Here is a 25,317-nt window from a genome sequence, read left to right on the forward strand (position 1 = left end):
GCTGAGTGAGAGAACGAAGGGTCTCCTTCAATGCTTTCATCAACCTGTTTCTTCATTTTGTTTTCCCATCAAGAATATTTTCTAACACAAGGATGGTTCTTGACTTTTGTTATCATGTAGCAGCTCTTCATTTCATGGAGGTAGGAGTGCATCGCTTGGGGCGCTTGTACACGAGGCGGGTTTCATTCCCCTAAATTGAAACTGTACAAGCACCCTTGGATGGCGTTTGTTAACTGTGCTTCTACCCTGTTTGTTAATGCTTCTACTGTGAAAGGACTAAACTGCTCCATGTCAAGGTTGAGGATACCTCACAGTAATGCTGGAGAGGAAGAAATGGGTGGTTTTGGAGTTGGGGAGAAGGGACAAGGCCATAACTACAACCCAAACTATCCATCCTTCCTTAGCTTCCGTACTGCATTTCCCAAAGCAGATAATAAAATTCTCCAGCCTGTGCTATGCTCCGTGTATCTACTGAATTTACCCAGATGAGACAGAGGCTCCTGCAAGTAACAAATCTGGACTCAACAAGCCAGATGGGACGGGGTCTTAGAGCAAGATATTATGTGGGCTTATTAGATGGGACTAGTTTGGCCCCAATTACAGCTTTGATGCTGCCAGTTTGGCCCCACTAATAAAGGACGTAGCTCCAAACCATGGATAAGTTTCAAAGAAGCACTGGTGAGGTCTCAGCTATGTGCGTTTTTCCCCTTTTGCTCAAGCCACTGAGCTCCACAATAATGAGGACTCTTCTTTGTATTTTATATTTGACTAACAGACTGCATAGTATTTAGAGCTGAATTCTGCGAGGGGACTAGCCTGGTGCCGAAGGAAAGAGTTCTGCTTAAAAATTACAGAGCATTGTGAACAAAACTCCCGGGCCAGACCTCCCTACTCATCTCGTAGCCAGATGAAGACTATCAGCCTTCTTCTATGAGCAAATGGAATTACTCTTGGTTCACAAGCACATGCACAAGTACATGTCACCAGGAACTGGCAAAACAAATAGCAGTGGAGAGATATCCTCAATCCCCTGGAATCCTTTATATGTAGGAAGCAGTGCCTTTGGGGCCCCTGAGCCTGATACATTTTGTGAGCATCCCTGCAGCATCGCGCTCCTGCCCTTGCCACGAAGGGCTGCAGAGGGGAAGAAGGCGGCAAGGCAAGCAGTGGTTTTGAAATTACAGCTTTGATGTTGCCAGGCACAAACTGACTCAGCCTTGGTATGTGGTGCCAAGAAACATGCTCCATGGGCCTCTGGGAAGGTGAACCCTCTGACAGCAGCCTCACCATATAGAGACAGACCAGCTGGTACCTCCGAGACTGTGAACCAGGCAGATGTAGCTGGGCACATAAGCTTCTGAGGTTATCATGTCTTGAACACACCCCTCGTGTGCTCTACCTATGGGCTGTAACTGCAGCCAGAGATCAGCATAATAGATTCATAGATCGATGAATGATCAGCATAAGGGCGTTTCATTCTTGTATCCCTGCAGCAATTTGCTGCAGGGAAGAACCAGCTCTCCAGGCACAGAAATCCCGTCCAGGCCCCGTGGAGGTATCCCACCTGGGAGGCTGTGGCTCTTTGCTGTAAACATCCCTGTGGTGTCCCTTTCAAGGCCTCCGTTAGCCTCTACAGCCAACAAGAAGCAGAAAAGGCCCTGGAAAGGTTTAGCCTGTAACATCCTGCAGAGCAAAGGCAACAAAGGCGGACTTCAGAGCGCTGTGAGCTAGTGCTCAGCTGTGATGGAGTAAGGAGTAAACAGAGCTGTTCCACGTATTATCTACAGGAGAATATTGCCTAGCCCAAGGTCAAAGAACAGCTCAGAGGTAGAAGCCACATCTCCTGGCTCCAAGTACGTTTGCAAGGACCTGGGCTCCGCGCTGCTTCTGATGGGACCGCTGCTCTCTACTTCGGCTTCTCGCAGAATAATGAGCTAACCTCAAGGTCTCTGGGGCTTTCTTATCATGGCCCAAGTCATGGATCTCTATAAAAGCCTAAAGGACTGGGATCAGGGGTATGATCAGCTCTACTCATCAGGCCAAGTGGATGAGTCTCCCACAAAGGTACAGCTCATCTTTCAGAAGCAAAACTTACCTGGGCCAATCCAGACTAGAATGAAGTCCCCAAGAAGTGGGGATCTCTCCACCTCTCATGTCAGTAAGCAGGCCCAGAGCAGTGTGGACATTTAAAATTATTCCAAAACAATCCTTGTGGAACCAGTTCTTACCTGGGTCAAATCTGAAGTGCAGAGCATCCCACAACAGTGGGGAGCTGTGCCAGGAAGGAGGCTGTCCTGCAGATTCAGCGCAGCCTGCACACATCCATGCACTGCCATATCGGAGGTAAGGTGAAGAGATCGTGGGAGCTGCCATTGCTGCACAAAGGTGGTGAGAACTGGAGACCTGGATTGGACATCTTTAGCAACACAGGTTTTGGCTCCCAAGTCTGTTCAACCAGACACACCTTCTGTGTTACACTGAAGAGGCAACCCAGTCTAACAACACAATGGATATCAGGAAAGCTGGGACAGCCCCTGCCCTTCCCTATGTCCCATTTCCCCTTTAGTCTTTGCCTCGGCTGGACAGGTGTTGGGATAGGGTCTGTCTCATGGTGCGCATGTGTGTGCAAATGCACAAGCAGCAGGGTCTTGCTTTCAGGCCTCTTGGTATTCCCACAGTACTAATAATAATAACCCCTACAAGACTGGAGTAAACCCTGACTCAATGCAGCTGGCTCTGTGGGTGGGTCCCTGTTTACAAGCTCCATCCAGCCCCTCTAGGCTGTCTCAGGTCACTCCAGCTGCATCTGCCTTCACCTAACAAGCTCCTAACACGAGCTGCTGCAGCACATGAAGAGGCAGTCAGTGCAGCCTGTCCCTGCACCCCTGAGCTCCAAGTGCCATGGGAGCACAGCAGTGTAACCTGCTCCTTTATGATCTAGATTTTAATGTTTAAATATTTTATTGAGAACCTTAAAGTATTTACTAGCCCTTTATAAGCTACCAATGCAGAAATGCAACTACAATATACAGCAAGACCAGATTCACTCCTAATGGGCACCAAGGAGAAGTCAGACCCTGGCAGACTCTTACCCCAGATAAAGAAGGGGGATCAAGCCCAATGGAGTCAGAGGATGTGTATGTCTGAGTGAGGGATGGGGAGGAAAAGCCCAAGGAGTTCCATTTTATTTACACTAGGATGAATGAGAGGGGGGATGAGGCCTCATGGAGTGACTCCTGATTTACACTGGTGTCAGAGAGGAGTCACGACCAATGGAGTCAAATCCTCAGGTGGTATCAGCCAATGCAGTTGCATTGGCATTACATTTCCACCCATGGCAGGCTTCACTCAGGGGGAGGCACAAGGAGTCTCTTTCTTCACTCAGTCGGTACCAACAATTTATGTTTCCAGCTATATTTGAAGTCATTGTCCATCTCCCACCTCTTCCATCAGTTCCAGGTTTCTGGAGAAGGATACCGTGGCCTTCTGGCTCTTTACACCTGGGGCTGGATTTACACGGTGTCCTTCACCTAAGCGCCATTGTGCCAAGCACTAGGTTTTACCCATCCAATTGCCTGGAATCCCAATACCCGGGCTCCTTATACAAAGTGCAGGGAGTGCTATGCGCCTAAAGGCTTGTCTGTAGGGGGAAAGGTCCCGCACAATAAACTTGGGTGTAGATTTACAGCACACTGGCCACTCGATAGTAATGCTCTTTATGGACTTCTTTAGCGCACACAAATGTAAGGTAGTTTACTCCTCCAGACCAGAGCTTAGCAAGGATTTTTATTTCAGAGCAGTCCAGATCTACTGTCCTTCCTTCCTCTCCCCAGGTATTTTTCACCTGTGCCTTCCATGCAGAGCTCCTTCCACTCACCCAGTTAATATGGCGATTTTGACTTCCTCCTGTACAGAAATATGTACGTCTCCCAGCTCAGCAGCCCCCTCCTCCTCCCACTCTTTTGGGTGTGTCACCTTTGAAGTGAAATCAGGTAAATAGTCGCTGTCTCCTGGCGCTTGTGGCAGGGGAATCACTTGGCAGGAAGCAGGCGGGCACACTGGAGCTGAACAGTGAGCAAGGCTTTGGCAGGGGCTGGCTTCATCCTTCAAGGGATGCCGAGGATCCCGAGAGCAGCTTGTCCAGGCCGTTCCATCCTGGGCAGCCGACGAAGGAGGCTGAAGGACAGCAGCTCCTGCGCCGTGATTCAGAAGAAATCTTGGTGAGGACCGGATGCCCGTCTGCAGAGGTAACAGGCAAGATCGCTTCCTTTATTCTGATGTAGAGCGTAGCAGCTCCGGGCCTACAGCTTTTGATGATATCTCGGTCACCCGGCAGTTTCAGCGGGAGCAGGGAGGGGTGCACCCAGAAGGCAGGGCTGGCCCCATTAAATGCTGTTTCTTGGGGCGGCACAAAGCAGGAGTTGCTTCATAAAGTCAAGGGAGCTCTGGTGAACAACTTAAACTCCTGTAAAGAATGTGTCCCTTCATCAAGAGCATCGTCCTGGAAGGAGCTGAGCTCCTCGCCTTGCTGCTAAGGTGACCCAGCATCTTTCAGGAGCATTATTCCTTGCAGCTGCTTAATTAAACACAATATGCATAAAGAAAACATCCGGATGCCATTTTGCCTCTGAGTTTAGGATACTGAGACTTAATTCTTAGCTCTGCCACAGGCTCCCCATGACACCTGGGACAACTCAGCTCTCTGTGCCTTGGTTTCCCTGCCATTAAAACAAGGACAACCCCCCCTCCTTCAGTGGTGCATGGCGCTCTGTAGGTCTAGTGGCCAGGTAGATAACATGTACCTTAAATCTGCACAGCATTGCTGAAACCCAGCGGAGTTGCACTCACTTACCTGCAGAAGCATCTGGCCCCTCGGATGAGATTTCCTGTGAGTGGGTGGAGGGGTGTGAACAGCAAATGGTGTTGCCCTAGGAAAGAGCACTCTGTTCGTGTGAAGTGTGGCCAGCAGTTATTTTCAACCAGCAGCCCCGATCCTGATTGCCCTGAAGGCAGAATCAGGGTACAGGAAAGAAAGTCCTGTATTTTCTTGCATACAGCTTGCACCTTCCCCCCCCAAATCACTTGCTGGAAATTGGGGTGAGCGGTTTGAGGAAATACAGCGACTGCCGCTTCTGCACCATGAGCCTCTGGCCAGGGAAAAGAGATGGCAATGCTGCACAGAGGGCAGCACAGCGAGTGCTTGGGGCTCCCTAGCAGCTGGCTGTGGACAATAGGAGCCAGTAGGCTGCTGGCTCTATTCTGCTCTATTTTTAAAGCAAAGCTGAGCCAAGGGTGCCAGGGCTCAGGCCGAATGAGCTGGTTGGGGCCCCCAGCTGACTCCCTAAGGTCTGCTGGATAGGATCAGGCCCCCCGTGGACCTGGTCGGCACTGCTGGCCACTCACTCAGCTCCGCTCATGAGAAGAGAAGAGAGGTAGGGCAGTTTGGCCCAGCTGGTAGCCCACTGCAGCATCCTGCAGCTAGGAGGTTAACAGAGCAGCCATAGTGTTTGTGACTGCAGCTGCCTGAACTGTCGCTGGAAAAATACCATATTTACCAGTATTTGCAAGGAAAGATCTTTTTTTTCTTCATTCTGCCTTTCAATACCACAGTACACATCTTATTTGGGGGGGATTGTATGCAAGAAAACACAGTGCAAGGAGCCTGGCTTGCCAAGAGTTGCTCCCACTGTATCTTAACACAGGCTTGCAGGCCAAGGATGATGCCTCGAGGTCACTGCCTGCAGGCGGAGGGTCCCGTCCCAGAGGGCACCGCACTATCGCACAGCAGTGGGGAGCTTGAAGTAGGATGCAGGAGGCAGGTGCCAGCAAGAACAACTGCCCCAGTGAGACTAAGTTGGGCAGATGGGGAACAAGTTCCCCCCAAGGAATATTGTGGGATGGGGTTTTGAATGAGCCTGGCAGCTGGTAGGGGCACAAATCCATGGGGCCCTGTTTCTTGGGGCGGGGGCAGAGAAGCATCTTCTCCCCGGGGAAGACTGGAGCTCCCCATGAGAGTCAGTGGGAGCACTAGGTTTTGGCTCAGCCCTTGCCAGAGGGGATGATGCTGTCTCCTGCTCTCCTCACCCAAGCCGCAGGAGCCCCGGGGCAAGCTATTCTCTTGCAGGACATCAGAACAGGGCCAGGTGCCTGCAGCTTCCTTTTGCAGCACTTTCCAGCAGGACACAGAGGAGGGAGCAGGGCAGCTGGAGCCTGCAGTACATCAGCATGTCTCTTTGGAGTCCTGGTTGGGGCCACCTGTGCACATCCTTGGAAACTTTAAAGAGCAGGTTACACAGACACCTGACTGGGACGGGTTAGTCAGGTGTGATCCTGCTGTGAGCAGGGGGCTGGACTAGATGACCTTGTGAGATCCAGCCGTACTTTCCTATGATCCTATGAGGCTGGCCTGCAAGTGAGGGTGAAATGGGCATGTGCTGCATGAAGTGCTATCATTGAGTCACGTTCCAATTTGGTGTCACCCACTGATGTCAAAGACACTGGGCATCACCTCAACTGAAAATCAGCCACCCTATTTTCTGTGTGCTGAGACCTGTCAGCCCAGCAGCCTCCTGCATGGGACACCTTGAGCCAACCCAAGCCCGCGGTTCTCCGCCTCCTTAGACTCAAGGTCCCATGGGGAAATGCCAGCTCTTAGTTTCCACTTGCCATTTGCCTACAGAAAAATAATAGTCATGATCTTTCTGAGGTCTTTGCAACAAGAATGACAAGGCAGAGTGCATTTAACACTTTGGATTCCTATTTTTAAATATCTGGGTTAAACGGTGTTCGCACACCTAACTGTGCTAACACCACGTGGTACCCCTGAAAGGACCCTAAGGCAACCCAGGCGGCTGCAACACCCTGGTTGAGAATCGCTGCCCCAAGCCGTGCTGCGGGTCGTAGCCAGACCCTCGCAGCGAGCCACTGCACTCGCTCCACAAAAGGACGACACACTGTCTCCTCCTCATTTCGATTTCCCGTCTGAACTGCGCATCACCCAGGCCAAGTAATAACACATGTGGGAAAAACAGTGAGAGCAACAACACAGCTAGGAGGAATTGCAGGGTGCTAGCAGAGCTGGGAGGGGCGCCAGGGCAAGCTGTTAAATGCAGCACTGAAACTAAGAAGGGCAGAGGAGGAGCTGAGAGCAGCGACAGCAGAAGCACGAGAGATGCAGGGAATGATCCCAGCAATTCTTGGCTGATGCCGGCTGGGATCCGGCTGCAGGAGAGCTGCTCGGCCCCCTAGTAGGAGACAGCAGAGCCTCTGTGGACAGACTATGCCCTGAAGAGCAGCCTCTGAGCTTTTCAATGCTCCTTAGATGCTTGTGTGGTCTTCTAGTAATAGCCAAAGGCAATGCCCAAAAGGTCATTGCTCTGGCTAAACTGTTAGAGGTCTGCAGCCCTCACCTGGAGTGAGAGAATACTGCCAAACAAAGGCTTTGCGGCCTGGGCGCCACAGCCTCAGCTGGTGGCACCAGGCAGAGCATCGCTGAAGTCGCTGGAGTTAACAGCTGCAGCACAGCCCAAGTGTCGCTGCTGTGCGGAGTGGGAGGGAAGGCACTTCGCAGCAGCCTTGTTCATGCCTCCAAACCCTTCCCTCGCACCTTCCATTGGAAAGGCTGACCGCATCTTGCGGATAGGAATGAATTAAACCTCTCTGTTGCCATAAATGTTTTTACAGAAGGGCAAGCTGCGGCAGAGAGAGAAGCCACTTGCCAGAGGGCATCTAGGAAAGCAGAGCACAGCTGGGAATAGTTGCCCGGTCTAAAAAAGGGAACACTGCAGCCTTCACCAGAAGGACTCTCCCCAGCCCACAATATCCAAGCAGCTTTGCAAGTCTCTCCATGAGGCACCCCCACGCTTGCCCCAGAACAGGAGCAGGGAATCGCTGGCTTGTTCTGCATTGCTCCAGAAAGGGCCCTACATTGCAGATGAACCAGCTCTGCATCTGGTCCTGAGACATGATTTTGTAGCAAGTCTGATCCACGCTTGATCCTTGCAACTTTTTTTCCTGCAAAGACTCTGGTAAGGAAGCATGGGCAGGGCAGCAGAGATGGCAGTGGAGAGATGGGGAGGAGGCAAGAGCAACAGAGATGGCAGTGGAGAGATGGGGAGGAGGCGGAGAGGACAATGACTTGGAAGCCAGTGGGAGGCTAGCCGATGAGTAATTAAGCTAATGGCGTTATTAAAATCTTCCCACTCTATTCATCCGTTCTCCTGAACGAAATGTAACCGTAACACTGCCTGAACTCAGAGGAGATTCTTGATCCCATCTTTAGCTCTTAGTGGAACGATATTTCTAGCAGGGACTTGGGTCTGAGAAGCATGGCAGCACAGTTTCTTGACCAAAAATGGGTTGATCGGCTTATTTGCTTCAAACCCCCCAGCCCCCAAGGCTGAACATGCAGAGACTCTCCTCTTCTGCGAGATTTCAGAACAGTTTTCTTTCTTCCTTACTTAGGTGAATGTTGCCTGGTAAAGAGCACATCGGTGCATCTGGGGTCGTCGTAACCTCCCATAGCTCCGCGCTGATCCTTCAGGCCACAGCCAAGGCATCCGGCATCTGCTGCGAGCTACAGCCTGTCTCCAGCTGCCATCCTGACGTCTGCCTCGAGGAGACTCCCAGCCACCTACAGCTGCTGCTCCTGAGAATATGAACCAGTTTTAACCGGAGAGGGGCTCGGCCGAGGAGTGGGATGGGCTGGGTGAGCAGATGAGCTCATGCACTTTGCAGCCGGAAGAGAAACTCTTGCAGATAAGAAGCTTCTCCATTCGTGAGGACCAACAGGCAGATTGGGCTGCAAGGGACCGAGTGATGTGGGCCTGATCAAGCAAGTTCGACCGCTGAGGAAAAGTGTCTACTCTATGGAGCAACCAGAAGTGGCTTTTCTCCCATGACCCCTGGATCCTTGCAAGGACCCTATAATGTCACCACCAAACTATTCAGATGTCTGGGAGCTGTGGTGCCCCTTCGTGGCTGCTGCACAGTGTTGCTAAGCTGGGTGACACCAAATCATGAACAGTAACTTCTGCAGGGCCTTGGCTGACAGGAGGCCAATGGCTCCCTCCGCCTGCATGCAGCTGGCACTTTCTCCTCCTCCTGGCCACTCCTGCCATCCTGTGCTGGACACTGTGGCTGCCTTTCCCTTCTGGCTCCATCCCACTGACCTTGACCCGAACTGCTACAATACCTGTGGCAGCGTGATCTCTTATGTCCCTTTCCACCGTCATTTTGGGGTCTGCGACTACCCCTTCGAACCTGCCTTCATCCAGAAGAGGAACGAGCGGGAAAGGCGAAGGGTGAAGTGCGTTAATGAAGGCTATGCCCGGCTCCGCGGCCACCTCCCGGGCACTATGTCAGAGAAGCGCCTGAGCAAAGTGGAGACCTTGCGAGCTGCCATCCGGTACATAAAGTATCTCCAAGACGTTCTCAGCAGAAGCCCCGAGGGGACGGCTCCAGAAGCCGACAGCAGTCTGGCAGAGCGTGCAGCTCCCAGCTGCTCCTTAGCACCGGACTGCAGTGATGAGGAATCCAAGGTGACCTCCTCCTCTTCATGCTCAGCCCTGCCATCCTCCTCCCCTGAGCCAAGAGGAGCTAATCGGAAGGACTGTGCCAGCACAAGCTGGTCCCAGTGCTTGGAAGAGCAGAGACTGTCCACCAAGGCTTCCTGAGAAACTTTAAGCCTCAGTTGTAAGAAACCCCTTTCAGATGTCAGTTGTCCTCGCTGGCACCTGCCTCCCGCATCCTACTTCAAGCTCCCCACTGCTGTGTGATAGTGCGGTACCCTCTGGGACGGGACCCTCCGCCTGCAGGCAGTGACCGCGAGGCATCGTCCTTGGCCTGCAAGCCTGTGTTAAAGGGAGCAACTCTTGGCAAGTCACAGCCAGGCTCCTTGCACTGTATTTTCTTGCATACAACACCCCCAAATAAGATGTGCACCATGATGCTGCAGCACTGTTAGCTATTAAGCTGCACTAGCTGCACGTCACGATAACCCTGCCCTATTTCCCCTTCTGCTATGTCCGGGTGACCTGCATGGGCATCAAAATAAAGGAGTCACGCAGAGCTGACTGTGGTTCTGTTACTTTAGCACAGACCCCAGGAACTGGGGTTGGCTTCAGAAATTGCCGGACAAAGCCAACGATCCCTGTTAAGCCTCTCGACATGTTCAGTGTGATCCAGTGCAAGGACGATCCCGTGGGGGAGTGGAGACTTTTCAGATGAGAAGGGGAATGGGTCCTTGCCCCAGTGCAAAACTGCCAGTTGTCTGGCACAGGTTCTCCTTGCCCCCGTGTCTGGGGTGGTGTTCTCTGTGTTGGGTTTCTCCCTTTGGGTCCCAGAGGCATTCACCCCCCACAGCAGGGAATTGAGCTGAATTCTTCCCACACCTGAGTTCAGCTTTATTCTATCAAAGCATAAATGCATTTGCACTCTGCAAAGGAAACTCCACTTGTCTGGGGTTCCCCAGGTCAGCCCTGCTCTCCTCCCCAGCCTCACACTATCCTCACCACCCAGGGAGAGGCTCCAGAACGACCTACTCCCGGCAGCTCGCTCTCCCAGGACCTTCCCCGACTCACGGCCCCCCTTTGCTGCACTCCGCTGAGTCAAGTCGAGTCTCAGGCCTGAAACCTTCTGGGAGCCCTGGTCACCGCTTCAGTTCAGGCTCCCCATTCCCAAGATTCACACGACATAAGGGAGCAGGATTCAAACACCTATTGAAATCTCAACTAACGTGGTCTTCTTCTCGTGTCTCTACACGACATTTGACCATTTTGTTACACATGCATGTGCTTATTTATTGTACTTTACAAGGTCTTTCATTGCCCGTGTGCCTTCAAGCAGTGGGCACTGTAGCAGGTGTTGCATAGTCTGAGGCTCTGTGTTGCGGTTACAGGTAGTTGAACTAACGGTATCACCCCACGTCTTCATTAGTTCCTTGGAGCGTCTGACTCCGGTGTGCAGGCCTGTGACCTGATATCATGTAAGCGCTTCTGAGAATCACATCTCCAACCTGGTTAGGAGACACAGCTGTGGCAGGTCTTCACTTTCCCACTGGAGAAACTGGCCCAAAGGCAGACAGATAAGGTCCCAATGCCAGGAGAGAGTAAGCATGCTGCCCCATCCAGCCACTTTGGCAAAGAGTTCAGACTCCCGGTCAAGAAAAGGACCTGGGGTGACAGTGGACAATAAGCTGAATATGAGCTAGCAGTGTGGCCTTGTTGCCAAGAAGGCTAATGGCATCCTGGGGTGTATTAGTAGGACCATTGAAATGTTTAAAAAACAAAAAAAAGAAATTCTAGTATTTATATATTATTATATTTATACACTAGAATTTCTTTTTTTGTTTTTTAAACATTTCACTTGGAAGCAGAAAAGACCCCTCCCAGCCTTGGCCTAGAGTCTGTATGTTATTCAAACTGCCCCCGACTTTAGGACTCTGGGCCCAGCTTCTATTCTACCTATTGAAGTATCTAAGTAGATGTAAGCACCTAAGTCTGATTGTATCCCGCTCTGTTCAAGACCCTTAACATTAATTAATGCATCTACTCCTGTAACACACAGTCATCTTACCCTTTATGACTGCGTCATAAAATAAAAGCAGCAAGGAGGAGGAAAACCTACTTACTTTGCCTTAACTGTTTTCCCGGGATGTGAGCAGGGTGGACTAAAATTGTTCTTGTCCGAGGGGCCACCACTGTTGGACTCCCTTGGTTTAAATGCTGTCAGGATGCTGTTGCTGCTCCAGTGTTTGTCCCCTTAAAGACCTTGTTGCCGAAAGGATGACCACAGGGCTTGGTTTATGAAAAATAAGCTCAGCCACATTTATTACCTATGAAGCACCAAACATTAACACACCTAGCCACGGAATGACAGGGTGTTAGCCAGGATATTTGTGCTGCAGGACAGGCATGATTCACAGACATACTCCCTAAACCTAGTACAAAATATCAAGGATTCCCAGACCCTCCTTTATACCCTAATCAAGACAACTCTTGTTCATAGCAGGGGCGGCCAAACTGTGACGCACATACCGCGAGTAGCACAGGCAACCTCTGCGGTACATGGCAGATGAGTGAAGAACGGGCAACACAGCAGCAGAGAGGGAAGGAAGTAGAAAGCAGGGGAGCAACGCAGGCAAGGAGCAGAAAGCAGTGCATCAGACTGGGCAAAGACACAAGGCAAGAAAAGAAAAGCAGAGCAGCAGATGGTACAGACTAACTAAACCTACTCATCTGAAAAACACTGTCCAGGGTAAATTTTGTCCCGAGAGTCTTCAATAAACCTCCCTGGACTCAACGAAGTGGAACTGTTCTTATTTAAATTCCATCCCAATTGATAAATCTAATCAACTTAACTATAATGCACAGTTACACTTATAAGCACATGAGAAACATCCAGAGTTGCTAGATCAGTGATAAAATGCTTTGGAATGGTTGCTAAGCTTTGTGCTTCAGCCGGTCTTGATCTACTCTTTTAGGTCAAGAAAAGACCTGACATTTGGTCGAGTAGCCACCTCCTCCCCTCCGACCACCATCTGCCTCCTGGTTTTGTTCTTGCCGTTTCCACAGAAGCATCTGGTGCTGGGCGCTGTCAAAGACTAGATTAATCTAATCCTTACCCTTCTGTCTGCATACACACCCATCTATCTTGTTATCCACCCTTAGGCATACGTGTCTATCATAGCTCTTAGTCCCTGGGGTGAAAACTAGACTACATTCATAGAATCATAGAAAATGAGGGTGGAAGGGACCTCAGGAGGTCGCATCCAGTCCAACCCCTGCTCAAAGCAGGACCAGCCCCAACTAGATCATCCCAGACAGGGCTTTGTTGAGCTGGGCCTTAAAAACCTCCAAGGATGGAGACTCCACCACCTCCCTGGGAACCCGTTCCAGTGCTTTACCACCCTCCTAGCGAGACAGTTATTCCTAATATCCAACCTAAACCTCCCTTGCTGCAACTTGAGACCATTGCTCCTTGCCCTGTCATCTGCCACCACTGAGAACAGTCCAGCTCCATCCTCTTTCAAACCTCACTTCAGGCAGCTAAAGGTTACTATCTAATCCCCCCTCTGTCTTCTCTTCTCCAAACTAAATAAACCCAGTTCCCCCAGCCTCTCATGGGGGTAAGTCATGTGCCCCAGCCTCCGAACCATTTTTGTTACCCTCCGCTGGACTCTCTCCAACTTTTCTGCATCCTTTCTGTAGTGGGGGGCCCAAAGTTAGACACAGTACTCCAGATGTGGCCTCACCAGTACTGAATAAAGGGGGATAATCACTTCCCTTGATCTGCCGGCAACGGTCCTACTAATACAGCCCAGGATGCCATTAGCCTTCTTGGTAACAAGGCCACGCTGTTAGCTCATATCCATCTTATCGTCCACTGTCACCCCCAGGTCCTTTTCTGCAGAGTTGCTGCCCAGCCAGTCAGCCCCCAGCCTGTGCTGGTACATGGGACTGTTCTGTCCTAAGTGCAGGACTTTGCACTTGTCGAACCTCATGACATTTCTTTTGGACCAATCCTCCAATTTGTCTAGGTCGCTCTGAATCCTAGCCAGCACATTTACTACCCCTGCACCCGCTTAGGTGTCAGCCACAAACTTGCTGAGGGCACAACTCCATCCCACCTTCCAGATTGTTAATGAAGATGTTGAACAAAACCGGCACCAGGACCGACCCCTCAGGCACTCCACTTGATACCGGCTGCTGACTTACTTAGAGCCACTGATTACTACCCGTTGAGCCTGACAATCCAGCCCTGCTCCTCCTAGAGCAGGGGTGGGCAAAATGCAGCCCGGGGGCCGGATGTGGCCCACCAGTCCATTCTATCCGGGCCACGAGGCCCCTAAAAAATTTAGAAAATTAATATTTATCTGCCCCTGGCTGCCTGTCATGTGGCCCTCAATGGCTTGACAAAACTCAGTAAGCGGCCCTCCACCCGAAAAAATTGCCCACCCCTGTCCTAGAGTAAGGAACAGAACCCAGGAGGCCCGAATCCCAAGCTCCTGCTCTAAAACTAGATCCCACTCCTCTCTCAGATTAAGGGTTATAACCTGTGGGCGCTGGCTACCCACTTCCTGCTCTAACCACTAGTTACCAGTCCCAACCCAGCATCTGGAGCGTGGTGCAGGCACTACTGAAATGTAAAGCATCATGAGAGGCAGTAAATGAGAGGGAAGCATCTGCGAGAGCATGGAGAGTGTGACCCCCAGGGAGGCTTGAGCTGAGGGCTCATAACTAGCGTAACTGGAAGTCCCAAGATCGAAGCAAGGATAGAAAACTCTTTGCCACCAGTTGCGACTGGCGTCCCTAGTGATCACCCTCGGGGAGGAAGCCTGTTTCTGGAGACAAGAACTGCCCTCAGCTCCATAAAGGGAAGCTCCAAATTCCCACCAGCTTCCAATCCAGGCTTTGTGGCAACCTCGGTAAGTGCCGTCTGTTTAATAAAATAAAGACCGAGGAGCGGAGGCCCGACAGAAGCAGGACGAACAGTTCTAGAAGCAGAAAAGCCGCGATGATGTCACAGACGCCTGGGGCAGTTCTGGAAGCGCTGGTTCTGGCACCCAGGACGAGCCCGGCGCTTGGTGCAGTAGGTGCACAAAGCCTGGTGAGCAGATCTCCAGGAAGGGATCCGTGGGTCCAGGCGGTCAAAAGGGCCTGGACCCAGGCTCTATGCCTGCTAGGCCTGAGGAAGGGGCCAGGGCAGTCCTTTGCTCTGTGCGAGTTGTCAAGACACCTGCAACTTCACTGACTGTCCACGGTCCAGGGGGCCATCAGCTTCCAGGCTGGTCTTTGGGGCAGTGGGCACTTTCCCCCGGCCCCATTGATACTGCTGAATAATGGCTGCAAAGCAGGGCGGTCATCAGTTCGCACACTCTCCGTGCTGCTCCCATGACAGGCACTAACCCCGATTACCACCTCCTTTACAGAATACCCTGCCGGAGCAGGCCGTGCTGGGCCCGGGGCCCCAGCCACCGCCAGACATCCCCACGAGCCACGGTTCCTGCCCTGTTCCAGCCCCTGAAGCTTCACCAGGATGACGGTTCTTGTGCTGCTATCCGTCCTGGCCGGCCTCCTCGCGGGGTGTGCAGGGAAGATCTTCCAGCGCTGCGAGCTGGCCCAGGCGCTGCACGAGGCAGGGATGGATGGGTTTCACGGGTACAGCCTGCCTGACTGTGAGTGCCACCGCCCCTGGATGTGGGCTCGGTGTTATATTCCCTCAGCGTCTCCCTATGGGACTCCAGGGATAGTTGCTCCTCAGCCCCTCGCCGTCAGGCTCCACACACCCACTTGCTATGGGGCTCCATGCACGCTCAGCCCACTGCCCCTTGCCCTGGGGCTGGGTGCAGTTGCTTGGCTGGGATGGCCCTTGAGCAGGGGAATGGACTAGATGATGTTGTGAGGTCTCTTCCAGCTCAACTTGCCTATGATTCTCCAGCAACCTCCCCTTGGGTCTCTCTGCACCTATTCACCCCCAGCCTCACCATGGAGGGAGCGGTGCTTATTCATCCTCTGCCCCCTCCCTCTGAGGCTCTATGGCGGGGGGAGGCAAAATGCCAGGACATTCTATCCAGCCCATGGAGCCCCTAAAAAATTTAGAAAATTAATATTTATCTGCCCCTGGTTGCCTGTCAGGCAGCCCTCGATGGCTTGCCAAAACTCAGTAAGCGGCCCTCCGCCTGAAATAGTTGCCTGCCCCTGCTCTATGCATATGCACTCCTCAAACACTCACTCTGGGGCTCTATCTTGACCCCTCTCCCTCTGCTAGGGCTCTGCATGGCTTTCTATGAGAGCGGGTTTGACACAGGCACTGTGGTCCATGAGCCTGATGGCAGCTCTGACAATGGCATCTTCCAGATCAACAGCCGCCTGTGGTGCAATGACTACAAGACCTCATCAAGCAACCTCTGCCGCATGCACTGCAGTGGTGAGAGCCTCCTGCCGAGGGTCAGGGCTGTCCTCACGGGGGCCTGTGCTGCAGAGAGCAAGGTGGTGGGATCTAGGGGAAACAGTCTCTCTTGGGAGTCACTGTTGACTAATCCAAGCTGCCTTCTGGACCCGAGGCATCGTGGGATGGCAAGGAAAGATCCACCTTTCCCTTCAGCAGGTGGGAAAGTGGACAGTGGGGGCTGAGGTCAGTGTATTTGAATAGAGCTGGGGCCCCATGTGCATGGGGTTGCACTCCCTTAGACTCTCAGTATCGCTCTTACCTTCCTTCCACAGATTTGCTGACCAGTAACATCAAAGATGACATTGTATGTGCCATGCATATTGTGCAGCAGCCCCAAGGCATGGGGATCTGGTAAGGCATAGCTGGATGACAGGGTGCGAGTCGGCTGCCAACCTAACACTGTCCAGTCCTTCACCAAATAATGCAACCAACCACAATACTCCACAAATCTACACAGCACTGCACAGTGCAATGCGGCATTACGCAGCCCAGTACAGATATACACAATGCTGCAGACTGCCACACATTACAGACTGCAATGCACACTTCCGCAGCCCCATGTAATGCAGAACAAGCCTACAAGGCAGTGCCCAGTGCCATACAGCAACGCAAATTTGCACAGGGCTGCAGAATGCTGCACGGGGCAATGCAAATGCACATAACCCCACACAGAGCTGCAGAGCATTAACCGATGCAACATAAATGTGCATGGTGCTGGACTGACAGCCATACACAGTGCTTAACAAACTGACAGCTGTACACTACGCAATGAAACAGTGCAACGCAAAATTATAGATTGCAGCACAGCACACTGCTAGAAAGCAGAGCAGAGCACAAAAAATGTTGCACAGGAAGATATAATATAATATAGCAAACCCAATGTAGGACAACAAGTCCTACAAAATGCTGCACTGTAAACATAAATTACCATATTTCCTCAAACCCAAGACACCTTCGAATTTAAGGTGATTCCCCCACCATTTAGATCCTAGACACGGAAAATGTAAAACCGTAAAAATTGGTTGCAATTTTCCATGTCTAGAATCTAATTCTGGAAGATAACCTTAAATCTGTGTTGTCTTCCCGCCACGGCATGCAACAGCCCTGGGGTAGGCAGCCTGACTTCTCCCTTGCCCCGTACTCAAACCCAAAATCCTATGTTGAATGGAGGGAAAACCTTGTCTTGTATCTGAGTACACACGGTACCACACAAGTAACACAACTACATTATTACAACCTGACTGCGCGCACACACCAGAGCATAAGATCCCTGTATGCGGTTGGCCTGCTACAGCAGAGGTTGCTGCATCTCAGTGCTGAGCAAACAAGTAGATGCTATTTACATCTCAGCTGCCCGTGTCCCAGGGGCTCTTGGCACCAGGTGACTGGTCCCCAAGTAGAAACACAATGCAGCTGTGACCCAAGTGCCCAGCTGCAAAGGGGACTGCATCTCAGTGCCAGGTAATCCGTCCCCATGTGTCAGTGCTGCGATTAATGGCAGCTGATTTTACTGACCTGCTCTCTGTTTTCCCCTCTCAGGATGAGCTGGAGGCAGCACTGCAAGGGCCATGACCTCTCCATGTGGGTAGAAGGCTGTAATGTGGAAGGCGGCTGAAGGAGTGCTGGGAAGGCCCAGCATCGGTGAAATGGGGCACCCTAGAGGCACTTGCAAGACCTCCAGCACCTTATCCTAAAGTTCAGTGAAACACTCCTCGACCCTTAAATTCTCTGCCCATTAGCTAGTCCCAAACTGAGTGGTTGGTTTAACTGGGGAAGGGGCAGGGGCCTCCCCCTTCATAACAGGACTGAACCACAGGGAGCAGTTCCTCAAATAAATGCAGCTGGAGGTCTGTTAAATGACAAGCGTCAAGAATTGTATTGGCTGGCGGTGAGTGCTTAGAGCAGGGGAGAGGGGCTGGGAGTCAGAGCTCCTGGGGTCTCTTTCCAGCGCTCGGAGGGGCTGGGAGCTGGGACTTGCAGGCTCTATATTTTATGCTAGTTATCCATTCCCTGGCCATTTACAGATGTTACATTTTTCTACGTTTGATCTGGACTACAGCTGTCACTGTATATGTGTGGATGTCTGTAGTCCGAATTAAAATTGGTTCCAGTCTGACTTAACTAATCCTTATTGAACGAGGATTAAAGAGGATGCAGGCTAGGGCAGTCTGAACTAGGCAATTTAAACTGCATTAATTAACATGTATCTACGAGTCCTTAGGAACTTGGCAGGTAAGCGGTAAATCTCAATCCTGGCAAGGGAAACTCAGCTGGGGTTTTGCAACACAACAGAGGCTATCAGGCACAAAGTGACACCTTTACAAGGTCTAATGTGCCAACAACACCTCACCGGGACTAAGTACCAGTATCCTAAACGCTGAGTCCTGCCCAAGCACACGGACTACTAGTCTGTAAAGAAGGAGGCAAACCCCCTTGACTTCCCCCCTCCGCAACACATTGGCTGAGATGGTCATCAACACTCAGGTCAATCGCACCCATTAAGGCAAAGGTGGGCAAAATGCGGCCCACCAGGCCATTCTACCTGGCACACGGGGCCCCTAAAAAATTTAGAAAATTAATATTTATCTGCCCTTGGCTGCCTGTCATGCGGCCCTCGATGGCTTGTCAAAACTCAGTAAGCGGCCCTCCGCCCAAAATAATTGCCTGCCCCTGCATTAAGGCTTCTAGAACAGCACTTTAGATAACTGTCAGAAGGCTTGCAACAAGGCAGCGGTGCTTAAAAGGCCTATCGCCTCCTAATTATTTCCAACAGCAAGTGCTAAGCGCGTAAGTCCACACACAGAGGCTGCAAATTGGGTCTGTTAAGGGGCTGATGGTCAATGATCATCTAACTCTCAATTCAAATTGAAATGTGATTCAAACTGCGTGATGCAAATCAGTTAACACAATTTAGAAAAAGGTGAGTATATCTACAAACACCCTGTCTTGCTCCCTAAAGCAGCGGTTCTCAACCTTTTTCATACCAGGACCCATTTGCAAAGACCGATGGCTTGTTCGGACCCACACCCTGTTGGTGCCTAACCCACAGACTGGATTTCTTAAATGTAGTCTAAACAGGGACTACAGATTTTTATCCCATTACCTGGATTAGTTTTGATGACCCCTATACCCCCATGGGTTTATTTTGTTGTTCGCTTCAACCCCTTCTGCTGGTCACAGCACTGCCCTCTCTTTTTACCCTTGCAACCACTTCAGCATGGCTATATCCACGGCTGGATTGGCCATCCCATCCATAAGGTGATCACACCACAATTATTTTGATATTCCTAGCCTCAGGAAGCCATAGCCATAGCCAGATCTGCCTGCATGAACTTCTACACTGCATCATGGGGTATATTAGCCATAAGGGGTACTTCTCCATTTTGCTTTGGCACAATGGAGGGGTGCCAAAGATATGCCCCCAGAGCTGTGTCATGCAGCCTGCAAAGCTCCTAGAAACGTCAGAAACTTAGAGGTAGGGCAAGCAGGGGTGGGTCCCACTACCAATTTCTACAATACAAAGCCTTGTTGGCTAGGCCCCAGACCTTTGCAAGGACTGCGGCAAGACTTCTTTACTGTAAATAGTTCTTTAAGTTCCCGTAAATAAGAAAGTGTCATTTCCACACTACAGCTCTCAAGATACTACAGACTACAGGAAGCCACAAGCTACCGACTGCAGCTGTAACGGGATTTACACTGGATTCCACCCCCACTGCTTGCTGCCCCGGGGAAAAGCGGCTGCCATTTCAGCAGCGTCTCCTATAGCGTTTCCGTTCCAATGAAGAAAAAAAATCTGCTTTCCCACTTAAGACATGCACCCCCATTTTGGAGGGTTGGTTTTGGTGGGAAGGGTGCGTGTGGTATGTGAAAGCATTTCAAAAAGGGAGGGGGGTCTTTAGGGTGGATTCTCCAATCTCTCTTCCTTTCTTCGCACTGCTCAGGCAGTGGCAAAAAGAGCAGAAACTATCCCCGATTGTTGCAGATTCAGCTGCTCCCCTACCTACTGCTGGCTGCAATACAGGGGAGGAAATATTTAGAAATGTCTTCAAGTGCAACAGGTTTGGCAAATTTGAGCAGTATAGTGTTTTCACTCCCAGGCAGACATCCATCAGCTACTTCAAAATGGCAGCGGCTGTGTTCAGGGGTGCGCTCTCCAGCCAGGGAGCACGCTGGGTCAGCAGCACCCTTCCCCTTCTCCCTGTGTTGGGGAAGCAGCGTGGACTCTGCAGTCCCCATCTTTTGGGGACATCACCACTTCCCCCACAACCAGAGGGAGCAGTGCCAATGCCAATGAGCGTGCGACAAAACTCCAGCGTGTCGGGACGCTCCCTGGCTTTGTGCAAGCTTGCTGGCCCCTCGCTCTGCTGAACGGGCATGCCCAGGTTATTCACTTTGCTCAGAAGCCACAGGTACTTTGGTCAAGTGACAGAAAAACAAAAGGGTTTATTACAAGGAAAAGCCAAGGGTGAAAAAAAAAAAAAAAAAGTGACCAAGGGCTTCGGGAAAAGCCAAGGGGGAAAAAAAAAAAAAAAAAAAGTGACCAAGGGCTTCGACAACCGTGCGTGATAAAACACAACTGACCCAATCCTTATCCTACGTTCAGACCAGCTGGCCCTCATAAAAATTCCTGTGAAAATCCCCAGGGATTAACCCCCCATCAGTCACAGTTTGCTCTCTCAACCAGGGACCTCCATTCCCCGCTCCTGTCACCCACTCACCGCCGCTCTAGAGGCGATTGCATAATAGCTCAAAATACAGTCGTTCTCTTGTATGCTGTGTAGGGTGGGGCGTGGGAGGTGTGGGTATGGAAGGGGGTGGGTGCAGGGTATGTGTTTGGGGTGGGGTGTGTTGGAGGGTGTGCACGGGTGTGTACGGTGGGGGTGGAAGTGTGTGTGTGGGGGGGTCCTCAGAGTCCCTGGAGTGCGTGTGCAAGTCCCTGGAGCTGCCGGTGGTGGCAGTGATTGGGGCCAGCCCCACCAGTCTCATAGCACGCAGCTCCCTGTGCTCCCGCCCCAGCCCCTGGCCGCACATGGTGGCAGGGTGTGGGGCCAGTTCTACCCGGCCCCGTAACATGCAGCTCCCGCTCAAGTCCCTGGCTACACATCGACAGCATGTAGGGCCAGCCCCACCTTGCCCAATAGCGCTCTTGCTCAAGTGCCTGGCTGCACGTGGTGGTAGCGTGAGGCCAGCCCCACCTGGCCCCATAGCATATGGCTCTTGCACTCCTGCAGTGTGCGGGGCCAGCCCAGCCCCATAGCACATGGCTCCCCACACTCCTGCCCCTTTCCCCCAGCAGGAGTCCCTGGCCCCGCCTGGTGGGCCCATACCTGGGGCGGGGGTTGCTCATCAACTGGAGCCGCTGCATGGAGGTGCCGGCTTGCAGGCACCCCCAACCTTTTTGAACTTGGGGCCAGATCACGAACATTTTATCACCCAGTGGGCTGGTGAGCCATATTCAAAGACCTCACAGGAAGCGGTATCACATCAGGAAGTGATGTCACATGACCATTGACACCAATGAAGTTGCAGGAAGGGACAAAGAAATGGGTCTGGAAATGTGGTTTAAAATCCAAAATAAAAACAATATAAAAGCAAGAATGAAAGAATACCAAACACTTGACTAAAATAAACACTTTCGCTTCTACTCACTTCTCAATGAACAAAAGAAGCATCGTGCACGTCGACAGATCAAAGGTGGAAAAGCTATCAGAGTGGAAACTAATCAAAGCAACAAAATATGGGGATTTTTCAGAATTATCTTCAAGACGACTTACTTTTATTGAATTAATAACTTGTTAGTAACACATCTTTAACTAGTAGTAACAAGTTGAACCCCCAATCCTGCACAAAGAGAAACAGAAGCAAACACAATCCAAACACTGGACAGTATTTTTACAAAGATTTTTACCTGCTCCAAATTTACGTCAGAGCCCAGATTGTTCATGCTCTCTTCTTGAGCATATTGTTCAGTCTTAAACGAGCACACAGCACAGCTGCAGGGGGCTCAGCCACAGCTTTGCCTCCCTGGTGCAGCCCATCCTGTCCCCTATCAAGCGGTGGCTTCCTCACGTGCTGCTGGGCTTTCCCCCTACCTGCGCCAGCTGGCCCCAAAAGGCAGGAGGCTTCCCCGCCGCTTCTGCTGACCAGGGCCGACCCAGTCGGGCGTCCCCAGCAGCATGTGGGAAGCCGGCTTCAGCCACATGCTGCCCCGGATGGGATGGGACCAGCCAGGTTTGCACCGGCCAGGAAAAGCAGCATGCAGCTGAAGCCAGCTTCCCACGTGCTGCTGGGGACGGAAGGAGGCCGGCCAGGTCGGCATCGGCCAGCAGAAGCGGAGCTGTGTGCTGCTCAGGACTGACCGGCACAGACGGGGGAAAATGCAGCTGAGCCCCTGCCGCTCTGGCTGGGCTCATCCCAAGCGGCACATGGCTCCGCCACCACCTCTGCTGGCCGGTGCAGACCTGGCCGGGCTCCTCCCGTCCCCAGCAGCTTGTGGGAAGCTGGCTTCAGCTGCATGCCACTTTCTGGCCGGTGCTCCCATCCGGAGCAGCATGTGGCTGAAGCCGGCTTCCCACAAGCTCCTGGGGACGGGAGGAGCCCGGCCAGGTCTGCACCGGCCAGCAGAGGTGGTGGCGGAGCCATGTGCCGCTTGGGACAGGATGAGGCCGGCCGGAGTAGCAGGGGCTCAGCCTGATGGAGGGTGTTTGTCCCAAAAACTTGCAAAGAAGAATTTTTTTCAAAGATCTGAGTTGGTCTAATCAAAGATACCAGATTTACCCAAAGAACCTTGTCTCTCTGTTTCATGTTCTTCATGCTCAAAAAAAGTGATTCCTGGAATTCAAGGAGATCTTAGCTTTTTATTGGTACATTGATTCAGAAAGGCTGAGAAACATTTGGTTAGAAAGGGCCATGTCTCCCGTATGACAAAGGCCACGGTATCCTACCCAAAAAAATATGCAACAAGGCCAATAAGGTGGTTGAATAAAGGTTTATATTTTAGAAAGATCTGATATATGAGAGATGATGTATTCTGGTCCATCAGTTCATTCATTTGATTGTTAAAACTGTACATTTTATTTCCAGTTCAATTATTTCTGACTTCTACATCCCACCACTGGATTTGGTTTTAACTATGAAACTTGTTAAATAAGAATCCTTAAATATTGTGTTTGAACTTCTTAGCGATCCTTTTATCTATTACAGTTTACATTTTTCAGGATAAAAACAAATGTGCCAGATTGTAAAGCCAGCTACACCAATGACAATAAGAAATAAATTCATTGCCCTCAAGAAGATGAGAACAGGATGGGTTTCAACACTGACAAGTGCAAGGTGCTGCGCCTGGGGAGGAAGAACCAGCAGCAGACCTACAGGCTGGGGAACTCCCTTCTTGTCAGTGCAGAGGCAGAAAAGGATCTTGGAGTCATTATTGATGCCAAAATGAACATGGGCCGACAGCGTGGGGACGCGGTCAGGAAGGCCACCCGCAACTTGTCATGCATCCACAGATGCAACTCGAGCAGGTTCAAGGAGGTGATCCTCCCCCTCTATGCGGCACTGGTCAGGCCGCAGTTGGAGTACTGCATCCAGTTCTGGGCGCTGCACTTCAGGAGGGATGTGGACAACATGGAGAGGGTCCAGAGGAGGGCCACCCGCATGATCAGGGCAGCAGGGCAGGCCCTACGAGGAGAGGCTACGGGACCTGAACCTGTTCAGCCTCCACAAGAGAAGGCTGAGAGGGGATCTAGTGGCCATTTACAAACTAGTCAGAGGGGACCAGCAGGCATTGGGGGAGTCCCTGTTCCCCCGAGCACTCCCAGGAGTGACTAGAAATAACAGCCACAAGCTGGCAGAGGGTAGATTCAGACTAGACATCAGGAGGCGCTACTTCACAGTCAGGGCGGCTAGGATCTGGAACCAACTTCCGAGAGAAGTGGTGTTGGCTCCTACCTGGGGGGTCTTTAAGAGGAGGCTGGATGAACACCTTGCTGGGGTCGTTTGACCCCAGTACTCTTTCCTGCTATGGCAGGGGGTCGGACTTGATGATTTGCTCAGGTCCCTACCTGCTATGAAACTATGAAACAATTTCAATTTTACAGTGGTGTACCTGAGACCTGACTCTACCCCAAACACAAGTATGTAAACCTTACAGATCCACAGGAGAGTAACAGTGCAGATTTCCATGTTCTTTTCAGGCTTTCTGCTGTATCACGTTGATGTTCAGAGTTTAGAATGCAATGGTTATGAAGGCAGAGAGATGAGCTTGTAAAGTGCTACCGTTTCGTGAACAAGTAAAATATCTGTTTTACAGAAAGTATCTTATATGTCTGAACCCAGCTCGGCACACTGCTTGTCTGATATGTGATTTGCTAATGATTCTATGATGTCAAGAAGGAGCGGCTGACTGAGGAACCGGAGGTTTGGCAACTTGGAGACCTTCAAAAGAAAAGAAAAACAAAACACACAAAAAAGAAATAAAAAAAAAAAAATTAAAAAATAGTTTAAATAACACTGTTAATCCCTACCACCCCAGAGAAGAAATCCCAGGTTCATTACATCTACTGATGTTCTACTGTGTGCATGCTATGGACTAGTAAAATCACAGATGCAAAAGTAAGGCATGAAGCTACACGAATATAACCAAAGCCGCTATGTCCGTATGCCCACTAAAACACTGTCTAGTTGTCTTCTGGTTTCAGACTACCCTCTGCTGTAGGACAGAGCTGAAGATGTGACAGGAAGTCTGATCATATCATTTGTTTTAGAGGACAGTAAGAGCATCTAGACAAGATGCTACACAGCAATGTAGCTGCAGCATCATGGTTTGTGACCACTGATGCTATGTTGCTGTAGCAATGAGCTCCCTCAGTATAGAGCATTGCTATGGCAATGTAGCTGCAAAAAAAGTGCGCCATCAGCGTGCAGCAATCCAGGCTGTTACTGTGCTGTCATTTAGGACTCCCAAAAAGAAGTCCTAAATGATGGCGCCATAAGGACATGTGTAGACGTGCCCAGTGAGAATAAATATTCAAAAGGATAATTATGCATAATTAATATGCAGCTTCCAAACTGGATACTGACTAACACACAAATTTGGCTTATATGAGTTTTGAAATTCAAACCCTTTGTGTTCCTGCAGCCATTTGGATTCTTCTGAACTGACTTGTAGATTATTGCATGGATCCAGAGCTATCTGCTGCTTTGTTCTTCTGGACGCATAAGAAGTTATTCGAAGCACTGCTGTGTGTAATGCACATATTTTTACTTGTACTTTTCCACCGGTTAAAGCAGGGGTGGGCAATGATTTTGGCTGGAGGGCCACTTAAGGAGTTTTGGTGAGCTCGAGGGCCAGAAATTGGGCGGGGG

General features: G+C 51.0%; 3 protein-coding genes across 3 annotated transcripts in view; 2 read left to right on the forward strand and 1 right to left on the reverse strand.

Moving 5' to 3' along the window:
* Positions 1 to 8,790: 8,790 nt before the first annotated feature.
* On the forward strand, positions 8,791 to 9,674 carry ASCL5 (achaete-scute family bHLH transcription factor 5). Its single transcript, XM_006037669.2, has one exon. The coding sequence runs from the start codon at positions 9,018 to 9,020 to the stop codon at positions 9,672 to 9,674; it is 657 nt and encodes a 218-aa protein (XP_006037731.1). The 5' UTR covers positions 8,791 to 9,017.
* A 5,362-nt stretch (positions 9,675 to 15,036) lies between these two features.
* On the forward strand, positions 15,037 to 17,566 carry LOC102381036 (sperm acrosome membrane-associated protein 3-like). Its single transcript, XM_006037670.1, has 4 exons — positions 15,037 to 15,175; positions 15,769 to 15,927; positions 16,224 to 16,302; positions 17,491 to 17,566. The coding sequence occupies exons 1-4, from the start codon at positions 15,037 to 15,039 to the stop codon at positions 17,564 to 17,566; spliced, it is 453 nt and encodes a 150-aa protein (XP_006037732.1).
* Positions 17,567 to 23,911: 6,345 nt separating this feature from the next.
* Positions 23,912 to 25,317, reverse strand: part of LZTR1 (leucine zipper like transcription regulator 1) — a 48,820-nt gene continuing 47,414 nt past the window's right edge. The window contains exon 19 of the mRNA XM_014526779.2: positions 23,912 to 24,387. Within this exon, the coding sequence (XP_014382265.1) occupies positions 24,271 to 24,387 (117 nt within the window). The 3' untranslated portion in view covers positions 23,912 to 24,270. The remainder of the gene's footprint in view (positions 24,388 to 25,317) is intronic.

Source organism: Alligator sinensis, unplaced genomic scaffold, assembly GCF_000455745.1.
Source record: "Alligator sinensis unplaced genomic scaffold, ASM45574v1 scaffold1580_1, whole genome shotgun sequence".
NCBI classification, from domain to species: domain Eukaryota; kingdom Metazoa; phylum Chordata; order Crocodylia; family Alligatoridae; genus Alligator; species Alligator sinensis.

Coding starts and splice junctions, on each gene's coding strand:
- ASCL5 (XM_006037669.2), top strand. CDS start 9,018: ATGAACAGTAACTTCTGCAGGGCCTTGGCTGACAGGAGGCCAATGGCT.
- LOC102381036 (XM_006037670.1), top strand. CDS start 15,037: ATGACGGTTCTTGTGCTGCTATCCGTCCTGGCCGGCCTCCTCGCGGGG. Junction 15,928..16,223: donor CTGCCGCATGCACTGCAGTG/GTGAGAGCCTCC, acceptor TTCCTTCCACAG/ATTTGCTGACCAGTAACATC. Junction 16,303..17,490: donor CCCCAAGGCATGGGGATCTG/GTAAGGCATAGC, acceptor TTCCCCTCTCAG/GATGAGCTGGAGGCAGCACT.